Raw genomic sequence first — 18,222 nt, forward strand, 5'->3', positions numbered from 1 at the left:
TTGACGATGCGGTCTGAAGGGCCTTTGCCCTCCCTCCACTCCAGTTTGGACCCTGACCTCAGCCTCAGCTACTGGGCCCAGGGACTGCCCGTTCCCCACGCAGCACCCTGCCAGGCCCTCCCTCCCTCCCTCTCTCCCTCGCCAAAGTCCAAAGCCTCCCTGTTCTGTCCACCCCCAGACAAAGAGGAGACCAAGCTCAAGGGAGTCATCTACTTCCAAGCTATCGAAGAGGTCTACTACGACCACCTGCGAGGTGCCTTCAAGGTGAGCACCCTTTCCCAGCAGGCACCGGGGCTGCCCCCCCCCCGCACCTTTGGGCCTCAGTTTCCCCTAGTTGTACAATGGGAACTAGATGGTTTCTCTCAGTTCTGCTTCCTGTGTTCCTGCTTCGAAGGGCCCTCCCCTCGGACATTCCCCCGGCACTGGGCTCACTGAGCCCTGGGCTTCGGGGCTCCGGTGCCTTGTGGCTTTGTCTCGAGCCTCGGGCTCCCGGGGAAGGGGAGGGAGCGCGCGTCGGGCTGTCCCTCCTCTAAAGCCCCGAGGCTCCCGGGGCTGCGGCCTAGGAAAAGAGAAGGAAGTCAACTCAGCCCGGAACATTCCGAGCGCTGGAGGGCCCCTGAATTAAGCCCCCCGCCCCACATTCTTTAGAGCCCCAGCCCGCGCCTGACGTTCTGCGTCAAGACCTACGAGAGGCTCTTCTACATGGTGGCCCCCAGCCCGGAGGCCATGCGCATATGGATGGACGTCATCGTGACCGCTGCAGATGAGAACCACGCCCCCTGATCCAGCCCCGCCCCTGATCAGCTCCGCCCTCTTCCGGACGAGCCCCAACCGCGCCTCTTCCACTGGCCGCAGCTGACCCGGCCCGGTCCTCACTTTGTCCATCTGTAAAATGAGGCCCTTCTTATCCCGGATGTTAAGCAAGTAGTGCCCTACCCACTGCCTAATGTTCAGAGCCCGGGCGTTCTAGTCCTCGTCACTTTCCCGAGCAGGCCCCGCCCACTGCAGAAAGTTCGCCCCGCCTCCCCCCTCTCCTTCCCCCCCCCGCCCCCCCCCCCGTTCTGGTGCCAGTAACTTTCCCGATAGAAGGCCGGGCCCCTTGGAACGTTCCGCTCCGCCCAGAGGGCTGTTGCCTTCCCCTGCTCGGCGGGTTCCGAGCTCGGCTTCCCAAGTGCCCTCAAACCCTCCGCCCCGGAGGAGGCGGTAGCTGCCGGCTTCACCCCGAGGGCCCCCGGTCATTGGGGCGCGCGGGGGCGCGGAGGAAGGTTTATTTATTGATGCGCGTGTGGGGTTCTATTAAACACTGAGGAAAAACTGTCGTGGCTGTTGTTTGCACGCAACCCGGACGTCCTGCTCCTCCGAGTCCCCCCTCCCGGCCTCAGCTCTCGAGGACCTCCCAGGATGGGGGATGCCCCACACCCCCTTCCACCTCCTCAGGGACCCGGGTGTCCTGGGCTCCGGCCCCCCCTCCCAGGGGTCCCCGGCCTTCACACTGCTTTCACGTCCGGGCTCTCCTAGCCTGCCTCCTTCAAGGCACTCCTTGTGGAGGGAAATGACACGCCGCAAGCCTGCGGGCTCGGGGAAGGGGCTGATGCTCGGAAGCGGTCTGAGTCAAGAAGCCTCGTCCCTCCTCCTCCTCCCACGAGCATTAGGAAAGCTCCCGCCCTGCCCGGCCCTCCACCGTAACCCGCCCCAGAGCCTTTTACTCTCTCCCCCAAACTGGCGACCAAGAGAATGAGGGACGTGGGGGGCTGGGCCCTGGGAGGGACCGAGAGGGGGGTGACTCCGAGCCTGGAGACTTCTCCGCGTCTTGTTTTGGCCGAGGATTATACTAGAGAGTCCGGGGAGGACAGAGGTTTCCCCGCCAAATCCCCGGACCCTGAAATGCCCCCGAGGATGCCAGGATAAGAATGTCTGGCCGAGGGGCCGCCCCGCCTCTGGTGTGTTGTTGGGGGCCTCAGTGGTTTGTTATTGAACTTCAGCACTTAGAAAGAGCCCCGTTCCATTCACCCCGCACAACTGCGGAGCACTACCGGGGAAACCCTGAATGGCCCTTTCAGACTATGCCCCGAAGCACATCAAACAGGCTGCTTTCAAAACTGTCCCTGAACTCTGGGCTCCCTTTGAGGGGCCTGTTATTCTCTGCAGGCACCGCGTGGGGCTCAGTCTTAGGAATGAGCGAGACAGAGAGACAGAGAGAAAGAAAGACAAACAAGGATAAAGAGATAGAGAAAGAGAGAAAGGAAGGGAGGGAGGAAGGAAGAAAAAGAAAGAAGAAAAAGGAAAAGGAAGAAAGAAGGAAAGAAAGAAAAGGAAGAAAAAGAAAGGAAGAAAGAAAAGGAAGAGGAAGAAAGAAAAGGAAGAAGGAAAGAAAGAAAAGGAAGAGAAAGAAAGAAAAGGAAGAGAAAGAAAAGGAAGGAAGAAGGAAAGAAAGAAAAGGAAGAAAAAGAAAGGAAGAAAGAAAAGGAAGAAGGAAAGAAAGAAAAGGAAGAGAAAGAAAGAAAAGGAAGAGAAAGAAAAGGAAGGAAGAAGGAAAGAAAGAAAAGGAAGAAAAAGAAAGGAAGAAAGAAAAGGAAGAGAAAGAAAGAAAAGGAAGAAGGAAAGAAAGAAAAGGAAGAGAAAGAGAGAAAAGGAAGAGAAAGAAAAGGAAGAAGGAAAGAAAGAAAAGAAAAAGAAAGGAAGAAAGAAAAGGAAGAGAAAGAAAGAAAAGGAAGAGAAAGAAATGGAAGGAAGAAGGAAAGAGGAAGGAAGGCAGAGAACGAAAGTTGGTAAGTTACCATAGTTTAGACCTGTAAAACTGCTCAGGACACAGAGCACAATATGTCGCAACTGGAAGGGTCCTCCTTGGAACAGAGAACATGGAAAGCCAGGACAGGGAGGGATCATAGCCCATAGAAAGTCAGAGCTGAGGGAGCCCTTAGAATAGAGAAAATGCCTGCAGGAAGGGTCCTGAGAGCTCAGCTGGTCCGGATCTCACATTTAATAGAGGAGGAAATAAATCTGAAAGGGAAAGGACTTGGGCAAGGTGATACTTTCAGTCTCTCTGTCTGTCTGAGCCTCAGATTCTAAACCTGTGTAAAATGATGTGGCTAAACTCGGTGGTTTCTCTTTCCTGGGAGCAACGTTGGGGTTAGGGAGTCACCTGCGGGGTCCTGCAGGCCCAGACAGAAGCCACCCCTCACCAGCGCTGCTCCCCAGAGGCCTGCCTCTCCGGTCCAGCCAGTTTGGGGAGGGAGCTCCGCTTTGGGGCCCGCCCTCGAAACTCCTGCTCCCACGCTCCCCCTCTTGCTTCTTGGGCCCCTCCAGCTTAAAAGCAGGGGCTGGGGGCTCAGGAGCCTGGGGCCCAGGGCAGTCCCTCCAGCTATCTCTGGATGCTGGCCGGCTTTGGGCTGCCCATTCTCTGGGGAAGCCTCTTCTGTGACTCCCTGACAGTTTGAGGAGACAGCCTTGTGTTCATGCATTGGAGAATCAGGAGCCCTGAGTTCTTTTTTTTTTTTAATTTTAATATTATTTTATTTGGTCGTTTTCATACATTATTCACTGGAAACAAAGATTGTTTTCTTTTCCTCCCCTCCCCTCCCCCCCCTTTCCCTCTCCCATAGCCGACGCATGATTCCACTGGTTATCACATGTGTTCTTGACTCGAACCCATTTCCCTGTTGTTGGAGTTTGCATTATAGTGTTCATTTAGAGTCTCTCCTCAGTCTTATCTCCTCCAACCCTGTAGTCAAGCAGTTGCTTTTCAGCGGTGTTTTTACTCCCACAGTTTATCCTCTGCTTGTGGGTAGTATTTTTTTTAGATCCCTGCAGATTGTTCAGGGATTGCATTGATACTAATGGAGAAGTCCATCACCTTCGATTGTACCACAATGTATCAGTCTCTGTGTACAGTGTTTTCCTGGTTCTGAGGAGCCCTGAGTTCTAAGCCCCGCTGGACCCCCAAATGAGTTCATCACGGGGGTCGGGGCAAGTCATTTGGCTGTGGTAGGCCTAGCCATCCCTGCCTGGACTCTTCAGCCTCTGGAGGAGAGTTGCTGGCCTTTCTGGACACTTTTAAGTGTGTGAAATGCTTCCTAAGTGTGATCTCCTTTAGCCCTATTAGGTAGGTGCTGTGATTAGCCCCATGTTACAGATAAGGAAACTAAGGCTGAGGGACATGCTCAGACAGATCGATGAGCCTCTCTGGGCCTCAGTTTCCTCATCTGTCAAATGATGGGGCCGAGGGGGGGGGGGGCTCGGTGCTGCCTGGGCCTCGGCTCTCCCCTCTCCTCTCTGGGATGCTGTCAGAGGCCTGGGCGGTGACGCAAGGCAAGGACGGGGAGCCGCCCCACAGGGAACGCTGGGCTGGGTCGGGCTGGGCTGGGGGAGGAGAGAGTGGGGCCCCGGGGGCAGTTACTCATCGGGGGCCCAGGTAAGAGGGCCCCAGCCCGGTGCAGAGCCCACACACCCCGGGGACTCAGAGGAAGCAACACGGAGCAGCCATGGAGCCCGAGAGGACCTGCAGCCTGGGTCTCCTCACAGCCGCCCTCTTCCTCCTGTCCTTGCTTGGGCCAGGTGAGGCGGCAGGGAGAAGCGGAGAACGCTGGGAAGAGGCCAGCCAGGGCAGAGCCGGGGGCCGCTGGAGGAGGGTAGGCTCTGGCGGCCCCGGGTGGCAAGCCAGGGAAGAGGCCCCTTTCTAGGCCCGGAGAGGGGCTCGAGGCTCTGACTTGGGGCTCGGCATCGGGCCAGGGTGGGAGAGTCTCCTGAGGAGGGAGGCGGGCGGAGAAGCCCCCCAAAGGGCTCCCGGAAGAGCCGAGACGGAGGCTCTGACCTGGCCGGGGTCTGCCTGCCCTCCAGGTGCCTCGGCCCTGAAATGCTACAGCTGCGTGCAGAAGGCCGACGACGGCTGCTCCTCCGAGAAGATGAAGGTGGTGACCTGCCCGCCAGGCCAAGGGGTCTGCACAGAGACTGTGGGGGCCGTGGAGACCAGTGAGTGAGGCGCCCCTGGGCGGGCGGGCGCTGGGCTCCTCAGGGCCGGGCTCTCCTGGGCCCCTGGAGGTCGTCCATGTAAGAGTTGGAGATGGACAGACCCCGGGAAGTGGGGGGGGTCTGGGTCTCCCCCACCCCCACCTGGGCTGCCTTCACTGAGGAGGAGGCTTCTGGGTGGTGGTTTGGGCTGAGAACACATCCTGCCGACTAGCACGTGGAGCCCTGCCCCACGCTGCCAGCCCCCTGGGCCTCCAGCCGAGACTCCAGCTGGCCTTACTCCGCAGCACCCTTCCCACCTCTGCCTCGGAGCCCCCAAAGCCCAACCCGGCTGCCTGCTCCCCTCTCTGGATCCCCCGTCGTTCTCACTCCGGGCCTGGCTTTCCCCTCCAGTTCACGGGCAGTTCTCTTTGGCCATAAGAGGCTGCGGATCGGGCCTTTCAGGAAAGAACGACCGAGGGCTGGACCTGCACGGGCTCCTGGCCTTCCTCCAGCTCCAGCAGTGTGATAAGGACTTGTGCAACGCCCAGCTCAACCTTACCTCTCATCCCCTGAACCCCAATGGTAAGTGAAGAGGCGTCCCAGGGCTCCAGGAGGTGGTGTAGGGGCCCTGATCTCTAGATGAGGACCCAGGATCTGAGCGGGCTTTTCGACACATTAGCTCTATGACCCTGGGCAAGTCATTTGCCCTCCCTGGGTCTTGGAAAAAGGAAGAGATGGGATGCAATCCAACTCTTAAGTCCTACCTTTCAGGTATAAGGACAGCTGTGGGCAAGGAGCCCAGAAACGGGGGACAGGGCTGGGGAATGAGTGGGAGACTCAGTAGGAATGTGAACAGTAAAATAGCACCTATAAATTATAATCTAGTGATCTCTACTTTGATTCCCAACCATATTCTAGAAGGTAGCATTGAAGGGATGGCCAGTGACTATTTAGAAAGGGAAGCAACGATCCCACAGAGCCAGTAGGGCTTCCTCCGCACCAGTCCGTTGATGCCAGACTTCGCTAAGTTCCACTTTTGATGAGCTTGCAGGCAGATCAGGGGATTGCAGCTGCCAGAGATGCCAATGGCACCCACTTGGCAAGATGGAGAGACCCACTGGGGCCAGGCAATAGTATAGTTTGGTGGATGCAGAGCTGCAGAAGAGCTAGATCCAAAGAGTTGTCCTTAGTGGTGGATCTTAAGGATCTCGGTGCCTTCAGGCAGAGGTGGTCGGCTCACCAAACTGACAAATGGTACAAAGCTGGGGGGCAGCCCTAAGATGCTGGATGATGGTGTCTGGATTCCAAAAGACCATTGAGCCGACTCTTATGAGATGACTTTTTTTTTTAAGTGTAATTAGTGTAAGAAGCTTCCTTTCCCAATGCAGAATCATACCTTCTCTGCAACAACTTGACTTTTTTTTTTAAACCCTTACTGTCTTAGAATTATACTATGTATTGGTTCCAAGGTAGAACTAGGCAATGGGGGTTAAGTGACTTGCCCAGGATTTAAGAGTCTTAAAGTATTGTTTAAAGCATTCAGACACGGAGTGAATTAATCAGAGTCCCACCTCCAGAGGCAGGATTTGAACTCAAGTCATCCTGACTCTTATACCAGTGCTCTAATCCATTTCTCCCAAGATGACACTCAAACTAAATGTAAAGTCTTACACTTCAATGGGAAAAAAATCTTCCCAAGTACAGAATGGGAGAAGTAGGGCTAGCTCGTTCATTTGAAAGAGATCTGGAAATCTTAGTGGACCACAAGTCCAGGATAAGTCAATAGGGTCAAGGTCTTAGAAAGCTAATTTGATCTTCAGTTGCCTCAGGACAGACAGCATCCAGTGCCCAGGAAGGGGATAGTCCCTGCATCTTGGGTCTTGGTTAGACCCAAAGGGAATGTCAGGCTAGTTCTGGATACTTCATTCTGCCTAGGGCAGCGATAAACTGGAGGACAGTCCAGAGGAAGGTGACCAGATTGTGGAGAAGCTCCCCTTCATGCCCGTAGGCATACGGACATCAGCTGAAGAAATGGACAGGGATTATGAACCCAGAAGAAAAGACTTAGCAGGGGACATGGGGATGCTTTTTTTTTAACCTTTAAGAGTTAGAGTAACAATTCTAAGACAGAAGGTTAAGGGCTAGGCAAAGGAGGGCAATGACTTGCCCAGGGTCACACGGTGAGGAAGTATCTGAGGCCTCCCAACTCCAGCCCTGGCAGTCTATCTGAGCTGCCCCAGTGGAAGTCTTTTTAAAATATTTACCAGAGGCATTTGATGGGCTCCATTTTGCCCTAGCCTGGTGTTGGGAGCAGTGGGGTTGCTGTCAGGTGAATGAGAGGCAAAGCACCCAGCAATTAGAGCAACCAGACAGGCTGCCGCAGGACAGGGCAGATGTCTCTCCTTGGAGACCTGCAAGCGAGGCTCTGCCTGTGGGGTGGATCAGGACTAGAGGCTGGGCCAGAGCCCCAGAACAGAAGGGAGGGTGGGAGGGGTCCCTTCACGGATGGATCCTCTCTCTCCACCCACACAGGGAACGAGAGTGCCCACCAGCCCAACGGCGTCCAGTGCTACAGCTGTGTGGGGCTGAGCCGAGAGGCGTGCACGGGCACCAAGCCCCCCTTGGCCCAGTGCTACAACGCAGGCGACCAGATCCACAAGGGCTGCTTCGATGGCAATGTCACCCTGACTGCAGGTGAGCGAGCGCATCTTGGGAACTAGCCTCCTTGAAGTAGCCCCCTCCCACCCGAGGGTGCCATGGAAGGCGGGCATTCCCCAAACAGCATATAGTCCTGCCCTCACGAGGCGGGCAGACATGATCAACTAAGGTGGCCTGAGGAGGGAAGGGGAGGATAACAGTTTCTGTAAGGGATTCCCCTGTCCCCTTTCTTCTTCTACAAAGCCAAATGGGAGACCAAGAGGAAGGAAATCCTGCCCTACCCCTTAAGGCCTTTCCTTTCACCTCCAGTGGGAAAAGAGTTGCTCGGAGGGTAAAGGAAATGGCAAACCGCTCCTCCGTTTTGCCAAGAAACTCCCAAAAGGGGCTCTGAAGAGTCACACACAATGGCAGTGACTGAACAACAGGGCACCGTCTAGCCAGGGCACTGGTGGTGAATGATGGCATCTTTTCAGGGCTGCCATTTCACAAGTTTGGAAACTGAGGCCCTGGAAGGGGTGGGACTCACCGAAGGTTGCTCAGCGAATTTGGAGAAGAGCTGAGGCTAGGACCTGGGCTTGCCATGCCCTCCCTGGCCCATCCCCATGCCAGGACTCTGCCTTCCTCACCTCCTGGCACTCTAAACTAACCAGCTACCTCACCTCCTTGGTTTCTCGTAGCCAATGTGACAGTGTCCTTACCCGTCCGAGGCTGTGTCCAGGATGACGAGTGTACTAAAGACGGGGTGACGGGCCCAGGCTTCTCCCTCAGTGGCTCCTGCTGCAGTGGGACCCGATGCAATTCAGACCTCCGGAACAAGACCTTCTTTGCCCCTGGCATCCCACCCCTTGTGGTGCTGCCTGTGCCACGGCCCACAGCTACCTCCCGCCCAAACTCCACAGTGACAAAGACCCCAGCATCCACCCGAGTTTCAACTCCGAGCCCCTCCTCAAGCCCAGCCCCATCCACCACCCTCCAGGCCCCAGCCAGGGAATCAACTTCCCACTCTGAGACATCTGTGGAGACCTCCAGAGAGGAGGGAGCTGTCAATGGAGGGGCCATTGGCCATAGCGATCGAAGCAACGTAGGGCAGCTCCCCCCTAAAGGAGGTTCCCAACACCCAGGTAATACGGGTGCCAGGGCCCTGGGCTTTCCACTGGTGCTCTTCCTGGTAGCTATTTTGGCTACGACCCTCCTGTGATCCCCTTTCTCCCCCTCCAATCATTCTTCCCTTGTGGTCCTGGGACACCTTTCCCTAAACACAAATTCCCTTCTGTTCCCTGGGCTGGGCTGGTCCCACCCCAAGCCATAATCTCTCCTTGTCCCGCCTCACCAGGTTGAGCAGGTCTCATCAGTTCAGGAAATAAAATGACCTTGTATTTAAGTACTCGCCCAAGTTGTTTATTTCTTGGTTAGAGAGAACCTGAAGGATACCTTAGGGAAGGGTTCACAGAGTGATGTAAGTGATGGGGGAGGGTGGTAGGGAAGGAGTATAGAGGGAGGAAGGCAGAGTTGGGAGCAGAATTTACTGGAAGGTACCACAGGGGAGGAGAAGTAGTTGTGCCATCAGTGAGGCAGACATACCCAGGAATTGTCACCTGCCACAAATCCAGTTGAGTAGATGGTGATAGCTCCCTAGTCTACACCCCCTTTAAATACTTTGCTATGCTCTGGAATGACCTAAGGGCCAAGAAGCAACCTCCAAACTTCCCAGCCTGCTCCTTGTCCCACCTCTTCATTGGTGGCTGACAACCAGAAGACAGATTCCCAGTGTCTAGGGGGTTCACTGCCCGTCTTCCTGGGTTCAGGGGCCCCTGGGCAGAAAGACCATCAGAGAAGTGGACCTCCAGCCCGGAGCAGGGAGTCCCAGAATCGCCCTTTCTACATTCTGAGAGTACTCTCCGGTACTGTCTCCTGAGTGACTCAGCCCCATTGTCAGGCTTCCAGCAGACATGTCCCGCTCCTTTCCCCAGGGTGTGTTAAATTTTAGGGAAACTGAGGCAGGTATAAATTAGTTTCTCTCTGCAAGGAATATCATATTTTTATGAGGTTTTATTAAAGGTTAAGGATTAAAGAAAATTACAGAATAAGAAAACACGTGTCTAGGCCCAGAGAGGCCTAGACACAACCTCACCTACATTATGAAAAGAGACACATCTGCTTGGAAGCAGCAACAGGAAAAAGAAGAGCCTCCAGCCCACAGGGAAGACCCTTTAAATCATAATTTGCTCTCAGCCCAGGTGAGAATTCAGTGAGATTACAAAGCATTCTGGGGAAGTGGAGCAAGGACTTCTGGGGATTGAAGTCCTGGATTCAAGTCTCCATTTTTACAAGGGCCAGCTTACTCCTCTCAACAATCATCTGCCCAAGGCCAGGAAAAGACACTCCTGATACCAGTTCCTGGTACAGAGCCTTAGCAACCCCACTATCATTAGAGCTCTTACACTGGGGAAATACTTCAGATCTTGGGAAGGAGGGTTCGAGGGTAGTCTGGAGTTAGCAGCAGCTACCACTGGGGGAGAAGAGTTGTTTAGACAGTAGTGATGGGCAGCATGTGGTGGATGGGAGAAAAAATACAAGGGCACGATATGAGATGGAAGGATAAGAACTGAGCCTGACTTCCCAGGTGGTTAGAAGGCGACGAGCCCTTTCTAAAGCATCTACTATAGATCAGATATGGGATGAACCACAGGAGGTACAAAGAAGGCCCCAAACAGTCCCTTCTCTCAGGAAGCTCCTGGCCTAATAGCGAAGACAAGAGCCAAGCAATTACGGACAGACGAGCTGGAGATAATGCAAAGAGAAGGCATTCTAGGAAGAAGAGCAAAGGCTTCTTTAGCTGAGAATCAAAGGAAGCCAGGAGAAGGCAAGGGTGACATAGAAGAGAACTCAGCCCGAGCAAGTCCTCAGAGTCAAGAGATGAGTATCGTGTTTAAGGCACAGCTGGGAGTCCTGCGCATCACAAGAGCACTGGAGAGGTGCAGGGACTATGCAGGAAGAAGACCGGAAAGTAGGGAGAGGCCAGGTTATACTCTAAAGGGCTGTGAACATCAAACAGAGGGTTTTGTGTTTGATCCTGGGGGAAACAGGCAGCCACTGGAATTTTTTGACTAGGAAGCAACATGGAAGATCACATGGACAGTAGAGTGCAGGGACTGGCGCAGGGAGTTCACAAGTGGCAAGGGAGGTCGAGAGAAGATGTTACGAGGGTAAAACCAATCAGATATGGCAACTAATTGGCTCGAGAGAAGGTAGAGATCTGAGGATGCCACCAAGGTCTCAAATGTGGGTCACTGGAAGATAGCGGTTCCCTGAGCAGCAAGAGGGACGTTAGGAAGAGGAGAGGCTGGGGAGAAAAGATAAACAGGATATGTGGAACCTGAGATGTTTACAAGCCATCCTGTATGAAGTATTCAACTGGCCGTTGGGTATTTGAGACAGGAAAGCAGGAAAGAGGTTAGGGCTGGGGAAAGACCCGAGAACGATCAGTGAAGTTCCTGGAGCGGATGAGATCACCAAGGGAAACAGTATGGGAGGCTGCAGAACAGATGAGAAGTCTGGAAGAGCCTGTGTCTGCAGTGAGAGCATGAGTCACTTAGGGAGGCGTCAAGCATTGCCTGGCGGTGGGGAGGACCCAGTAGAGATTACGTAACACATTCACAGGTGAGCAAACTCCTTTTACCGCTCACTGTAGGTCGGCACCTCTTCTGCAGCCTGCCGGCTGAGTTCAAATCTGACCTCAGATAGTTACTCTGTGACCTACTTTATGCTTTTGGGTTTCGTTTTTTATCTGTAAAATGAGTTGGAGGAGGAAATGGCAAACCATTCTTGTATCTGTGCCAAGAAAACCCCAAAATGGGGTCCCAAAGCCGGAGCCAACTGAAAAAACAAGCGAACAGCGGATCTGAGAGCCTGGAGCTCTGTGAGGCAGAGGCAAGCTCTCATGCTGTACCTGCCTGGCCCTGGCCATTTCTCCCACATAGTTCCACTGGGAGATTCTGCCCCTGGAGCTGGGGGCAAACAGATGACTAGACACAGATTTGGATAGATGCATAATCTTTGCCAGAGCGTGAGCTGCCAGGTTGGCTGATGGGGGAGGATCAGTTAGGTGAGACAAGGAGTCAAGAAGTTGTGAGTTCAAATCCAGCCTCAGATGCTTAATAGCTCTGTGATTCTGGAAAGACTCATAATCACTGCCTGCCTCCATTTCCTCATCTGTAAAATGGGAATAATAACAAGAGTACCTATCTCCCAAGGTGGTTGTGATGATAAAGTGAGATGTTATTCCTGTGAGGAACATGAGGAAGCATCACAAAAGCACACATTTAGAGTCGGAAGGAGCCCCTAGGGGCCTTTTCTGGGACAGAGAGGCAGGGTGGTATAATGGGGAAGTTGTGAAGCCGAGAGAAGACTTGGGTTGGGATCCGGCCTCTGGCCTTTAAAAGCCTTGTGGCCATGGGGAAGTCAAATGTAACTTCTCCGAGACTCAGTTTGCTCATCCACAAAATGGGGTACAAACTCTCCCTCCCGGGGAGATCTCGTAGGGAGGGAGCCATCTGCTGCGGCCGTGGCCCCTGAGGAACAAGCAGGCTGCGATGAGAAGGGGGCTGTATTTGGGTGCCTGGGTTGCACCCCCCCCCCCCTTGGTGGCATTCCTCCATCATGGTATCTTCCACCCTCAGAATCTTCCGGGCACTTTGGGAGATACCACAGAGAGAGAGATGGGGGAGCAGAAAATACGGAGGCCCACAAAGCAGCTCAGTTACCCGGCTCGCCCCTGTACCTTCGGGTGGTCTGTCTTGGCTGGGCCCTCCCCAGTATATTTTGGAAGGGGCTCTCCCACTGGTGCTGCGAATGGGGGCGTGAAGAGAAGAAGTGCGAAGACAGGAATGGAGCACGTGGCATCGGCCAATGGGGAGCGAAGCCCCGCCCCGGAGAAGCGAATTCCCCGCCCACTCCTTAAGGTAGCCAAAAGGAACCCAGGGCTCTGCGTGACCTTGGCCAATGGGACATGGAGGGGGTAAAGACTGGCCCCCACCCCACCCACCACCATGGGGAACAGGTGGATAGGCCCCGCCCCCATACACGCAAGCTCGAGGGAGGGGCCGTTGGGGAGGGGGAGGGTAGGAGGAACAGGAGGCGGGGCTTGGCATGGGGGAGGTAAAGGCGAGGCTGGAGAAGGGGATTGGGTCTCTGGGGGTGGGCCTGGATATGGGGGAAGGGCTGGAGGCAGGACTTGGGCAGTGCCGAGGGTTGGGTGGGGGCAGGGTTTGCGTTATGGGGGAGTTTGGAGGCGGGGCTTAGGGCTGGGGGAGGGGGAGGAGGCCGAACTTTCGGGGCTTTGAGGGAGGGTCCTGGATGTGAAAATGCCTATTGACTAGGGAGGGGAGGGTTGGCCGGAGGGCAGGGTTTGGGGATGGGGGACTTCTCCCCAACTGTCCGAGAGCCCCCGCAGAGGGGGGTCCCTCTAGGACCCAGAGATCCTTAGGAAGCCGAGCCTAGAGGGAGGGGGGAGAAGAGGGGTGCTGGGGGAGCAGACCAAAGCATTTCCCCTTCATCTCCCTGCTCTCTTCCTTCGTTCTCACCAGAATCCTGGGGCCCGAGGGCCAGGGAGGACCCAAGACTGGACGGAAGGTCCACGGGGCGGCCATGGGGTGTCCGAGCTTCCCTCTGCTTCTCGGCCTCGTGGGAGCCTTCCTTGGGCAGCCCGGTGCGTGCGTGCGTGCGTGCGTGCGTGCATGTGTGTGCGCCCCAGGGCGGGGAAGCCGGGCCCTGCGCTGACGGTGCCCTCCCCGCTTTGCAGAGGACCGCTTTGATAACCCCGTCTTCCCGGTGCTCCGGCACGTCATCTGTTACCGCACCGAGATGCTGCACATCGGGCGGAAACTGAGCTCCAAGCCGGTGCACTGGAGCCGCGGCCGGAACCAGACGGCGCGCTGTGAGAGCTGGGAGGTGTGCCAGGAGACCCTGGTGATGGTAGACACAGGTAAATGGAGGGCCGGCCGGCCGCACCCTGTACGAGCCCCAGAGGCCTTCCTCCTCTTCCTGGCCTCCGGCAGCCCGGCTCAGGGGAAGCACCCCGGGGCGCAGGCCTCCTGGGAGCACACCTGGCCCTGCTCACCGCAGCGTCTCCCCGCGGGTCTCTCCACAGTCAAAAAGGGTCGTGGGGGCGAGGGAGGGCGGCCTGCACACCAGAGGCCCCGAGGTCCAGTCCAGCCTCAGACCCTTCCTAGCCGGGTGACCCTGGGCCAGTCACTTAGCCCTCATTGCCTTGCCTGACTGCTCTTCTGCCTTGAGCCTGCTACTCAACGTTGATCCTAAGCAGAAGGTCAGGGCTAAACAACAACAACAAAAGGACCTTCCCGGGCTGTCCTCCATCAGCCAGGGAGGAGCAAAGGCCCGCAGAAGGCCCTCCTGCCAAGGGTCTGCCCCATCCGGTCCGGATCTGCTTAGGGGAAGGAAAGCCCTTTGAACTCCAGGACTCCCCTGCCCAGGGCCCTGGGGCCCAAAGCGCAGTCAGGGACTGGGGAGCCTCCGCTGCCAGCCTCCCCTCCTCTTGTAGGGCCCCAGACGCTGATCGTGGGCAGCAAGGGCTGCACGCCGGCGGGCATGCGGATGTCCCAGGTCACCCATCACCTGGGCCCGACGGGCATCATCGTCACCTCCTACGTGCGCTTCTGCAACTTTAACTACTGCAACAACTCCAGCAGCACCGCCGCGGTGCTCACCTTCAGGGCTCCCCCAGGTAGCCGAGCCGGGCCTGCGGGCTCTCCCTACAGTCCTCCACACGCCCCAAAGCTTCCCCCCCGGCCCACCGGCCTATCCCGCCGCGGGCTGCCGGGTCAGCAGAGATGGGGGTCCTGCAGCGGGCCGCTCACGTCCCTCCCCTCCCTCTAGTCACAGCAGACTCAGAGCAAGCCTTGTACTGCCCCACCTGCCTGGCCCTGTACTCCTGCCCCGACAAGATCCGCTTCCGGCAGTGCAGCGAGGACGCCATAAGCTGTTACAATGGAACGATCCACATCAAGGGAGGTGAGCAGCCCCCGGGGATGGTCTGGGGCTTCAAGGGGACAGAGAGCCGGGCTTAGACGGGAGGTCCTGGGTTCAAATCGCGCCACTCAAACCCCATGGTCCAGTCCTTGCCGCTCTTCCGCCTTGGAACAGAGTATAGACTGCAGACAGACAGCGAGGGCTTAGTCCTCCTGGGCCCCCAGATGCCTTTCCTGCCGCCATAGTCCAGTCACGTGCCCTGGGGTGACCTCGTGCTACCTATCTGGCCTCTGGAGTCACTTGATTTTTCCGGGGTTCCTGGACAAGGCGGCTCCCCGTGTTAGGCTCCTAAGGGGCAGGGCCGACGGAGCCAGGCAGAAAGGTCCGGGTGTCGGGGGTCTGTGAGGTCTCCCAGCCCCGGCTTCCTCATCTGTCAACCAGGGATAAGAAGGCCTCCCTCTCAGGGTGGTTGTGAAGAAGAAATGAGGACGGCTCAGATCCTAAGTCAGGATTCGAACTCTAGTCCTCAAACCTCAACCTCAGAATGATTTCCTCTGGGCTGTAATGAAAGATCTGTAGTTGGTCAGAGCTCAGAGGGACCTCGGAGGCCACACGGCCGACTTAATTTTACAAAGGCAGAACGGGAGGCAGAGGGGAAGGATCGCAGCCCTGGAGGCCCCCCGAGTCCCCCCGTCATTCTACAGATAAGCAAACGGAGGCCCGAGGGAAACATGGGGGGACTGGCAGAGCTAGGGCCTGGAGGACAGGCCCGGCACGAGGAGCCGTGGCTCTTGGCCTCGCACTTCCCGTTCTCTCTGACCTCCCCTCTCCCTTATAGACAGCAGCTCTTATAACTTGAGCCTGCTCGGCTGCTCCTCTCTGCCCAAGTGTGAGCTGTTCCTGAGCACTGAGAAAATCGGTCCATTCACGCTGAGTGACAAGTGTCTGGACCACCATGATCTCTTATGGCCAAGGAGCCAGGGGGCCCCCCAGCCTGCCTGGGCCTGGACCCTGGGGCTGGGACTGCTTCTCACTCTGTAGGCGACCTCGGACCACACTCTCCCACCGTCCCTCTGAGCCACCCCGGAAGAGGCGCAGAGGGGAGCCCCGGAGGCCAGCTCGCTGTCTGGGGGCCAGAAGAGGAGGCCCTGAGAGCTCAGGGGCAGGAGGTGTGCCCAAAGGCCCCGGAACCCCAGCCCAGGCTGCTGCTCAGGTGCTAAATAAAGCGTTGTCTTGTCTTCACGAACACGGACTCTGTTAATCATGAACAGTAATGATAACAATTTAACCTCCGTCTGGCTCAGTTTCTCCAGCTGCTAAATGGGAATAATAATAGCACCTCCCTCCTGGGGCTGTTTTAAGGATCAAACAGTAATCTTTGTAAAGTGCTAATACAGTGCCTGGAACATAGTCAGCAAGACATAAATATAAGCTATTATCATTATGATAGATGGATGAAGGGAGAGGAATAGAGACAGAAACAGCAGAGGCAGAAAAAGGGAGAGAAGAATCTCACACACAAAAAACTAGATTTAAGTTGGAAAGCTGGATTTTAAAAAATTGATAGTCAGAAACAGGTATTTAGGGGCATCTGTGTGTGTTTGTGTTGATGTTAAGGTTGGGATGGGATTAGTACCAGTGAGTTATTATATCTCTTATTGATAAAATGAGTAATTTAACAAAGGATAAAATATAATCAAACTGAACAATAACGTTAAATGTAGATGGATTGAATTTGTCTATCAAAGGGAAGATTACTCAATGGATTACCAAACATAACTTGATACCATGTTGCCTACTGGGAGGACACAGTACAAGGGATACAAAAGAAGTTAAGATGGCAGGAGGGATTCAGATGTTCCCTGCTTCAGCTGATTCTAGAAAATCTGGAGGTAGGGGAGGAGATTAGACAAATTGAATTCAAATTTGAAAGCACTAAGTGAAAGAGATTCTATCACGTGCAAATGTACCCCCGACCATTTTCTCTTTTCTACATTGCCTGGGGTTGAGTTGTTCGAGGAGGGAGGATTCCACACAGATTCACAAGGGTTAGCTGTAGTGGACGATCATCTATTTTCTTAGGAAGCCTGTGCTTGGAGATCATGAGACATTAACTAGGCCAGGGGACGATGCCCTGGTGGAGAGCTGAGTACACTGGGGATTGGGGGAGAGGGAGGGGAGTGTCACGTACTAATCTGGAAGGTTTACCTGTTTGGAGAGGGTTTCCCACGAATTTAGGTTTGGCTGCATTGTGAGGGTTTGGGCTAATTTGGACTGTACCTACTGTGGTTGGGGGTAGGGGGTGATCATCGTGCTTTGGCTCTACCTTTGGGGACTGTCATGGATGGATTTGAGAGGCTTTCCTGTGCCTGGGGAGGACAGATGCCAACTTGCCCTGGGGGTCATCCACTGACTCAGAGGAGAGGAGGCAGAAGGAAGGGAGAGGGAGATGGGAGGAGGAGGCAGAAGGGAAGAGGCAAGGGGAAAGGGGGAGGTGGGGGGGCGCAGGAGCAGATTTTGGTGGGTCCATGGCTCCTTTTCCCTCCTCTCCAGGTTTCAGGATTAGCAGGGACCCCAGACCCGGAGCCCACACAAAGACAGGACGATGCAGCTGCCACAGTCCATCTTTGAGTCCTCATACAAGCTGCTCCTGTCACATCTCTCTCAATCCTAGGGGCCCAATTGCGTAGGTTTTGTTAAGCAGTCAGCAGCTGATCCTGCCCAGGCAGCCCTCTCTGGCCACAGGAGTCCAGATGCCCCCTGAGGGCTGGAGGAAAAGAAGGGGCCCTCGGCAGAGGATCTCTGATCGCCAGGCATCAACCATCGGTGGGGACTCGGATCCCCCAAACCAAGGCATCTTATTCTTTAGCTCTTGGGGACCCAGGTATCCCCACTTCCCACGCCTGTCTTCTCTTAGCCCTTCAGGCATCCCCATCCCATTGACCATCCAGTTATTCTCTTCCCAGCTCCTCTGGGGGCCTGGGCATCTGTTTCCCCAGCTTTAAGGACCCAGGCAATTTCCCTCCCAGTCCTGGGGGCCCAAATAGCTCCCCTCTCCCATTTCAATGATGATGATTGGCTGTAATAGGAAAGGGTGAACTCGGGACAGTGTGTGATGAGGGAGCCAGGGATGCTGGGGCCCAGAGAGGCACAGGCGGGGCGCATGAGGCCTCTTGGTGGGGACGGACTAGAAGAAGAGGAAGATGATGGTCAGGGACATCCTGTCCGTGCCACCCCTTTTCTGAAATGCCTTTCATTGCCCCCCCCCTTTAACCCTTTCCTTCTCTGTTAGAGCTGTGGATAGGATTCTAGAGTCATTTACACTGACCCAAAGCTGAAAGTGCCCCGAAAACCCAGCATGTCAGCATCAGGAGGGCCCAAAGGGGAATGTTCAGACTGGGGAGGCCTGTGGAGCAGAGGCTGGGAAGCTGGAAGGAAGCTTTCCCTGGCCTCCAGAGACATTCTCAGAATTGGCGTTGCTGCAGGGAACCAAAGGCACCTTTTCATTGGGGGAGAAGGTAGAGAGAGGGCACTCAGGCACTGCCCACTACAACCCAGATGCCGGCTCAGCCTATCAGAGCCAGAAGGGACCATGGAGACCATTTAGGTCAAATTGTACAGATAAGGAAA

The 18,222-nt window shown here is 55.5% G+C and overlaps 3 protein-coding genes across 5 annotated transcripts in view; all 3 read left to right on the forward strand.

Moving 5' to 3' along the window:
- The window catches only part of PHLDB3 (pleckstrin homology like domain family B member 3), an 8,385-nt gene extending 7,070 nt beyond the window's left edge, over positions 1-1,315 (forward strand). The window contains exons 15-16 of the mRNA XM_056796989.1: positions 179-264; positions 649-1,315. Coding sequence (XP_056652967.1) covers positions 179-264; positions 649-783 — 221 coding nt within the window. The 3' untranslated portion in view covers positions 784-1,315. The remainder of the gene's footprint in view (positions 1-178; positions 265-648) is intronic.
- Positions 1,316-4,248: 2,933 nt separating this feature from the next.
- LYPD3 (LY6/PLAUR domain containing 3) lies at positions 4,249-8,986 on the forward strand. The gene is made up of 5 exons (XM_056796992.1): positions 4,249-4,554; positions 4,837-4,968; positions 5,359-5,529; positions 7,480-7,641; positions 8,283-8,986. The coding sequence occupies exons 1-5, from the start codon at positions 4,482-4,484 to the stop codon at positions 8,801-8,803; spliced, it is 1,059 nt and encodes a 352-aa protein (XP_056652970.1). The 5' UTR covers positions 4,249-4,481; the 3' UTR covers positions 8,804-8,986.
- A 3,512-nt stretch (positions 8,987-12,498) lies between these two features.
- Positions 12,499-15,838, forward strand: TEX101 (testis expressed 101). 3 transcript variants are annotated; one of them, XM_056796993.1, is made up of 6 exons: positions 12,499-12,566; positions 13,191-13,312; positions 13,406-13,588; positions 14,165-14,347; positions 14,500-14,634; positions 15,431-15,838. In XM_056796993.1, the coding sequence occupies exons 1-6, from the start codon at positions 12,514-12,516 to the stop codon at positions 15,631-15,633; spliced, it is 879 nt and encodes a 292-aa protein (XP_056652971.1). In that variant the 5' UTR covers positions 12,499-12,513; the 3' UTR covers positions 15,634-15,838. The 3 variants fall into 3 exon arrangements, with proteins under 3 accessions (XP_056652971.1, XP_056652973.1, XP_056652974.1); XM_056796995.1 differs by having other exon boundaries at positions 15,634-15,838; XM_056796996.1 differs by lacking the exon at positions 12,499-12,566 and adding an exon at positions 12,639-12,664.
- Positions 15,839-18,222: the final 2,384 nt, after the last annotated feature.

This window comes from Monodelphis domestica, chromosome 4 (genome assembly GCF_027887165.1).
Source record: "Monodelphis domestica isolate mMonDom1 chromosome 4, mMonDom1.pri, whole genome shotgun sequence".
Taxonomy (NCBI): Eukaryota; Metazoa; Chordata; class Mammalia; order Didelphimorphia; family Didelphidae; genus Monodelphis; species Monodelphis domestica.

Excerpts from the sequence above, each read along its gene's own strand:
- LYPD3 (XM_056796992.1), top strand. The coding sequence starts at position 4,482 with ATGGAGCCCGAGAGGACCTGCAGCCTGGGTCTCCTCACAGCCGCCCTC. Across the intron at positions 4,969-5,358 it reads TGTGGGGGCCGTGGAGACCA|TTCACGGGCAGTTCTCTTTG; the intron begins GTGAGTGAGGCG and ends TTTCCCCTCCAG. Across the intron at positions 7,642-8,282 it reads CAATGTCACCCTGACTGCAG|CCAATGTGACAGTGTCCTTA; the intron begins GTGAGCGAGCGC and ends GGTTTCTCGTAG.
- TEX101 (XM_056796993.1), top strand. The coding sequence starts at position 12,514 with ATGGGGAGCGAAGCCCCGCCCCGGAGAAGCGAATTCCCCGCCCACTCC. Across the intron at positions 12,567-13,190 it reads TTCCCCGCCCACTCCTTAAG|AATCCTGGGGCCCGAGGGCC; the intron begins GTAGCCAAAAGG and ends CGTTCTCACCAG. Across the intron at positions 14,348-14,499 it reads CACCTTCAGGGCTCCCCCAG|TCACAGCAGACTCAGAGCAA; the intron begins GTAGCCGAGCCG and ends CCCTCCCTCTAG.